The sequence below is a fragment of the Podarcis bocagei genome (assembly GCF_964188305.1).
Source record: "Podarcis bocagei genome assembly, chromosome: 13".
NCBI lineage: Eukaryota > Metazoa > Chordata > Lepidosauria > Squamata > Lacertidae > Podarcis > Podarcis bocagei.
In genome coordinates this window covers 14,778,861-14,786,106 of record NC_138138.1, presented here as the reverse complement: position 1 = coordinate 14,786,106, position 7,246 = coordinate 14,778,861, and the positions used below count along the sequence as shown (strand labels likewise).

Below are 7,246 nucleotides of genomic sequence, written 5' to 3'. Positions count from 1 at the left end.
GAGTTCTTAAAAGTTCTCATTTCCTGACCTCACATAACAACATCTTAAATGTCACAGTAGCTATCCTAACTTTTAAATATATACTTTAAGGTTTCCTTTGTCTCATTTCTCTTTGCCCCTCCCCCCACCTCTCTCTCCCTCAGAATCGCAAACTCATTTCCCAACTGCCACACTCCTCCAGTCACTCTCTTCACTCCCCTATTGTCAATCATTTTTCCACTAACATTTCTGTCACAAAACCATCTTGCAGCTCAAAACCAATCAACTGCCCAACCCCATGTAACACCTGGCAACTTTTGTGGCGGGCATACTGATACCCGAATGTCAAAAATGCTATAACGCGGCCCAGCTTTTGTAGAGGTCTCCCTCAAATTGTGCTCGCCTCAGAATTGAACGCTCTGCTTTCCCCCCTCCATATCTTACCTCCTGTAATTAGAGATAACTGTTATGCTATGTATGTAGGTTGAACAGAGTAAAAGCCTCATGGGTGGAAATTAATATTTCACCCTGCTCACAGATTTTGACCAAAAAAATACAAGTTTAAATCATTACAGGAGAAATGTATCCTTTCAGCAGGAGTGTCACGGCAGAATGTACAACATGAGCATAAAGCTGAGGTAACATTTGACCCAAATGTGCTTAATGCGAACGCTTGTATTCTGTGATGCACAACAAGCTAATCCCTAATTTAGAAAGGAAATCAGGTTTCGGGGGAATGCAGAGCTCAACAATAAATTTCAGACGGTGTTTTGCAGGCCTGCTGCATGCAATATCAAGTTTTCCACATTGGATCTTCCCTTAAAGTTAATCCACATGGATTATTGGACACCCACATGATCTAAGCCTTGGGGATCCAAACAGATGATGAAAGTTGGTGGTATGAAATCAGAGTGAAGTCATTTACTTTGTTTTCACAGCGCCCTGTTGTTGCCTCTTTTTGGAAAGAAGTTGAAACTAGAATGAATTTTACTTTTGGATAGCACTTCAGAGATTACTGATAGTTGGCCTACATATCAGATAAATGGAGACCATGTGAGGGGGTGGTTTAGCAAAGCCGTGCTGACAACCTAAAAGAATAATCTTGAGGCACTGGAAATCTAGGATGACACCAAAGATGGAAGGCTTGGATGTATGATCATCTGCTGCTGGCTGCTCATGAAAAGGTTTCTGGGAGATGGGGGCTTCAAACAGATTAGGGATGGATTCATAGAACTGTATGCAGCACCAAGGAGAGAGATGTCATACAAACCAGTATTTCTGATATACAAATTGACTTCACTCCCAAGGGTGCACTCATCTATTCTCTCCTGAGGCAGATAGATGCCAACCAAAGATTAATAAGAATATTTTAAATTTTCCATTCTAATTTTTGTTTCTTTGGGGAAGTGGAGATGGGTTATGTTTGGGCCAGTGGAGAGACTTGGGTGGGTGTTGGGGGAGTAAGTTTGGAGGTACTGCATGCTATAGGAAAAGTTATCAACAAGCTGTTAATAAACACACAATCATGTCGTGGTTTCTCACATGTCATATTGCTGCACACTTGCAGCAAAAAATGGAAGTCTTATAAAAGCCATTCTTAGACAGAGCCTTTGCATTTTAAATGCCCTGCACTTTTTAGAAATGGGCCTGCCGCAACTTCTAACGTACTGAAACAAACCAGGCACGTGTGGTGACTTGTAGAATAGTAGAGTTGGAAGGGATCCCAAGGGTCATCTAGTCCAACTAGATGTTCCATACGGGAATCAAACCATGGTGCTAATAGTCAGATACTAGTAAACTGGCAAAAGGTGATTGAGGAGTTAGCAGGTTTGGACTCTGGCTGGAAAGATATGATAAGCCATGAGTTCCACTGGGCCAGCCACTATCTGAGCCTAGACTACCTGATGGCGCACTATAAAGTGAGGTGCTTTGCACTCATGTTTACCACCCTGAGCTCAGGTGCTGTACCTGCTGACATTTATTCTTTGGAAAAAGTTTCAGAGCTGCAGCCTGTATTCCCACTCCATTACATCATTAAGGATGGACTATCCCTTAATGGACTATCCCTTTTCCCAGTAGTGATGTATGGAAGTGAGAGCTGGACCATAAAGAAGGCTGATCGCCGAAGAATTGATGCTTTTGAATTATGGCGTTGGAGGAGACTCTTGAGAGTCCCATGGACTGCAAGAAGATCAAACTGATTCATTCTGATGGAAATCAGCCCTGAGTGCTCACTGGAAGGACAGATCGTGAAGCTGAGGTTCCAATACTTTGGCCACCTTATGAGAAGAGAAGACTCCCTGGAAAAGACCCTGATGTTGGGAAAGATTGAGGGCACAAGGAGAAGGGGACGACAGAGGACAAGATGGTTGGACAGTGTTCTTGAAGCTACCAGCATGAGTTTGACCAAACTGCGGGAGGCAGCGGAAGACAGGAGTGCCTGGTGTGCTCTGGTCCATGGGTTCATGAAGAGTCGGACATGACTAAACGACTAAACAACAACAACATCCCTTAATTAATGGAACATGTTAGCCCCCATAGTGCCCAGAATACAGATTACTCCAAATATTCCATCCTACAGTTATACATCTGTGTCTCTGAGCACGTGCAAATTACCTTTCCCTCTTTACCACAGAGTACCAACAGACTGCCCCTACCCTGTTTGGATTGCACAGGAGAGGGTACGCCTAATAAACCGTAAATCTCACCACTTAAGAAATTTAAGTACTACCACAGGAGGTTGGAGAAGGAACTTTGTATTGTGCATTCAATTTAGCAACATTTGATTTGTGCTATTAATCGAGAGACTGTCTTATCCCTTATACACTCAGTGGATTGTTGTGGGAGAGTTTCTCCTGCAAGTTCCAAAGATCTCAGAAGCCTGCTCTGCAATAACTCAGAGCAGGGCTTTCAGTGTGGCTGCCCCTGTTCTGTGGAACAGGATTCCCTGGGAGATACAACAGACCCCCACTATTTGCACTTTCTGGAACCACCTGAATACATTTTTGTTCCAACAGATGTTCCAAGCTGGATAAATGGGTCTTAACCACAAGTGTCTGATTTGCATCATTTTAATTTTAAATGTAATTGCTGTTTTTGTGTTGCTAACTGTTTAAAAATATTTTTTAGTGTACATAGCCTTGTGGTGGTTGCTTAGAAGGCAATTAATAAATTGATGATGATAATGATTTCAGTTCACTGTCGGACTTCCTGAACCTATTTAGGTGAACGTAGAATTCGATCAGAAGGTAGAACCTAAAGCCATTTAATTTGTCCCCTGATTCCATTCCCATGTTTCAAGACTGGATCTTCTGTCTGCCAACACATATCTAATCAGCCCACACAACCCTAACCGTGGCATATAACAAAGAGGTGCTGTTGAAAAGCTACCTGGCAGGAGAGTTCGCTCCTCAAGCAGGTGAACAGAGGTATATGCTTCAGGAGAACATACACACACTAGGCTTGCTCACCAATTTGGCTTGGCCCTGCAGTTTGTAAGTACATGAGGACCATGCAAGACCACACCTGATTTGACTGACCTGGCATCAGCTACCAAACACTCCCCATTTCTTCTAAATAGGTCATCCTTGCTCCTTAAGCCCAGATACGTTGAACGAAGGGGATGAATTCTGGTGAAAACTACAGGTTACCCGGTAATGATGGTAGGCACTCTGCATATACTCAGAGGCATACTTCCTCTCTTCCATGTTCCAGTGCTGAATCTCTCAAATCCATCCTGGGACCTGAATCACCCTGAGCTCCTGGCCTAATCTTCCTGAAAGAAGAAATAACTCCATGATTTTGGAGTGTGTTTATTCCGCCTTGATTTCCACCAGAGTAAACGGGTCTGATTTGCCTGTGTGCATGTGCAGAGAAGGTTAGTGTGTGCACACCCTGCTTCCCCCACCCCCTGCTTTTTGCTGGTTCCTGCTGCCTGTCCATACAGAAGGAGAGTGGGGGGGGGGGAGCGACAAGAGACAGCTCTTCCATGCTAAAAAGGCAGGAGGGAGGGATCTTTGCAGCTCACGTGTCCTTTCTCTCCTTTGCCTCCCCCCTCCTCAACTCTCCCCATCTCTCTCCCTCACATCATGTTAGACTCTTGTATCCATCACTGCAGAGCCAGGATGGAGAAATTTCCGTATCCTTCCTGCCCGTTCCTGGCTCTTCACTGGTTTTGATTTTGCCTCTGCAAAACATTCTCGTCTCTCTTTCCTCTACGCTCCTCTTCTGACCACCTTCCTCCCCTCAGCAACAATTCCGAGGAGAAAAAGAAGAAAAAGAAGGAAGGAAGAGGCAAGGACCAGGGAGCATCCCAGACTTTCAATGCAAAGCAAAAGAAGAAAAAGAAAGGGCACTGAGAGCTGTCTTCCTCGCATGCTGTACCAATCGGTGCCAGCCCTGATTCCGATTATGAAGGCATTATGAGCTGCCCGCTACAGAACTGGGTGTTGTTGACAGCCTTCCTCTCTCTGCTGCTTTGTCATTCAGGTGAGGGGAGCCTCTCTTAGCTTTGCCCCCCCCCCAACTTTCCCCAGTCCCTTCCTGAATTGCATTGGGGCAGAGGGCATCATATGGGGCGGGGAACCCGGGTACCAGCAGGTTGGAGCTAACAAAGGAGTGGGAGTTACAATGCATGCATCTCTCTGAGCTAACTGGGAGCAGCACCATGTTGCACCACCGCTGCTCCCCTCTCCCAAATAATACAGGGTTGCTCCACACCGCCTTTTTGAATGGAGCACTTGGTGGGTGGGGGGGGCAGGTGGGTTGCAATTTGTTGTTTGTAAACATTCCCCGAGTTTGCTGGGCACCCCTTCCCCACAGTCCCATTTCTACACCCACCTCGCCGGTGCTGTGACTGCAGTCTTTTCTGCTGCATAGACACATTTTTCTGCAGTTCCTTCCAGCCCTAAGGTGGAGGTGGTTGAGCAACAGCTGGGGTGGACAGCGAAAATATTTTGTTGGTTCTGCCTGGGAACGGCAGGGATGGAAGAGAGAGTTGAGGGAAAGGGGGGCCCCTGATATACACAGCTTGGGCGCACATTTTAGAGGGGATGCGTGGGTTTGGATCAGACTCTGATCACAAATATATTGCCAAGTGTTGTTGGCCAAAAAGGGTGGGACTCTGACCCCCCAAACTGCTTGGGAACAAGCCCAGGCTCAGACCTAGGTGTCTATTTATGCCAGGGCTCCCTAAGCATGTGAAGAGTACATTTCTATCAGCACAGAACAACCAGAACAGTCCTGCACAGATCCAGGATTTGGGGACAGGGCATGCCATTCAAGGCATGCGGATTCTAAAAATGCTTGAGCCCCAGCTCCCTTTCATTTTAAGAAACTAATAAAACCACTGATCCAGAGATGCCCTTACAGGGAGTATAGCCAGAACAATACTATGCCAGCCTATCCAAGGCAATGTAGATGAATTAAATGCTGAGATGGTTGGAGGAGCTCCATTTAAGCCCTTGTTCCTTTGGTATGTAGGCCTCTCTGCAACATGTTGAATTTATTTTGTATCTTCCATGGCTTGATCTGATGAAAATTTAGCACCACAACCTGTCCCGGGACCAGTGGCATAGCGTGGGTTGTCAGCACCCGGGGCAAGGCAAGTAATTTGCGCTCCCTAACCCGTGGATTTGCGCCCCCTAACCCTAACCCCCAGATGTTGCGCCCAGTGCGGCCGGGCCCCCTGCACCCCCCACGCTACGCCACTGCCCGGGACAAACCTGAAGTCTGGAAAAGAATGCATCTACGCCTGATTTAGAATAGCTTTCCTTCCCCACCGAGAGACCTCAACCAACCACCATTCCCCTCTGCATCTCTTGAGTTTATAAGTAAATGCTTTCAGATCAGAAAGGGTGACCTGCAGGCTGGCTGCAGCCCCTCTGCCTGCTTTAGCTGCCCCTCTCAGAAATGAAGCCCCAGCTCATCAAGTCCTCCCTCCTTTCCTTGATTGCACCATGATGACTGGTTTGCGTTTTCTTCTTCCCCCTTTCCTTGGAGTAGGTTTTGTAAAAGCGGATACGCAACCTGGCGATTTGCGGAGGAGGGTCCCGAATGCCGGCTGGCGCAAAAGATGGGGTGTTTCGGAAATCACCCACCCCACCAGGCTAGTGGGACAGAGTTCTGGGGGAGAGGTCCAAAACCATCAGCTGGACACCAGGGTCAGAAAAGAGCCTGGCAGCAACGGAGGAGCAGGAGGTGGCGGAAAAGGAGAAAGCCCTGTAAGTGAACCCTGTCTCCCCATTTCTCTTTCTCTCTTTTTTGTTAAAGGAAGACATTGTCCTAAGGCTCTTCTTAACATTATAGCAGGTGTGGGTGTGGGTGGGGAGAGCAGGCTCCAAGCTGTTCTGTGAAGCCAGATGGTATGCATACACAATGGTTGGGTGGCAAGGGCTGCTTCCAACTTTTTAATAAGATACTGTTATGCAGTGTCGGTGACAGAGCCGCCTGGCCTCTTGGGCAGTTGGAGCATTTGTCCAGGAAGTTTGCGAGCGCATCTCGGTTGGCATTCCCCATTGCCCTGAGAAGCACTTGCCCATCTGGCTGTAAGGAAGGTGAGAATGGAGTGTGCTGCTCCTTTCCTAGAAACCAGAACATGCACCCAGGCAAACAACTGCGACATCCTTTCTGCCCTTGCCCCCACCTGCATAGGATACATATCTAATTCTTCTCAGCTGGCAGCAGCTCTCTAGGATTTCCAACTCTCTGGTGCGATGTAGAGGGAGGTCAGGCTGCCCACCTGGTCTAGGTGGAGGGGCAAAATTGGGGCAGATGGTTAGCAGCGCGTTAGCTACTGAGGGTCCCAAGGAAATGAGGGTTCACATATGTGGTGAACACATGAAAATGACAGAATGGGTATTCAAGGAAGGCAATAAATATTGCAGCCCCAGCAGCCTCCCTCCTTTGAACAGGAAACACTAGCATTTATGGTTGATCTTGATCTTTCCATCTGGTCCCTTGAATTTTGTTTTGGCTAGTGTTACTGTTGCCAAGGATTCCTAAAACAATATGTTTTGGCAATTGTAGGTAAGCTTTGGAAACTGAGTGCTACATCAAAGCAGAATGCTTCACAAGTTCTCAACTTCTCTACACAGGATAAATAGGAAAAAGCTGTGGAAGACTGAAATTGTTAGATAAAAGCAGAGCTTCATGCTCTTTTTTGAACTATTGACTAATATTACATTGGCTAAATCTGAGTTGCCAGATAGCTTCGTTCTAAGGTTGTGTGATAGCTGGGTTCCAAGGTTGTGCAAGTTCATTTTAAGAG

The 7,246-nt window shown here is 46.7% G+C and overlaps 1 protein-coding gene across 6 annotated transcripts in view; it reads left to right on the top strand.

Moving 5' to 3' along the window:
- Positions 1-156: 156 nt before the first annotated feature.
- The window catches only part of ADAM11 (ADAM metallopeptidase domain 11), a gene marked incomplete at its 3' end in the record, with an annotated part of 82,535 nt that continues 75,445 nt past the window's right edge, over positions 157-7,246 (top strand). For 2 of the 6 annotated variants that reach the window (XR_014001261.1, XM_081166281.1), the window contains exons 1-2: positions 4,009-4,467; positions 5,983-6,200. Coding sequence is in view for 5 of the 6 variants with exons in the window: in XM_081166281.1 (XP_081022407.1) it covers positions 4,401-4,467; positions 5,983-6,200 (285 nt within the window). Of the gene's footprint in view, positions 618-3,693; positions 3,857-4,008; positions 4,468-5,982; positions 6,201-7,246 lie in introns of those variants that run through there. The other 4 variants (XM_081166284.1, XM_081166285.1, XM_081166282.1 and 1 more) reach the window with 3 other exon arrangements.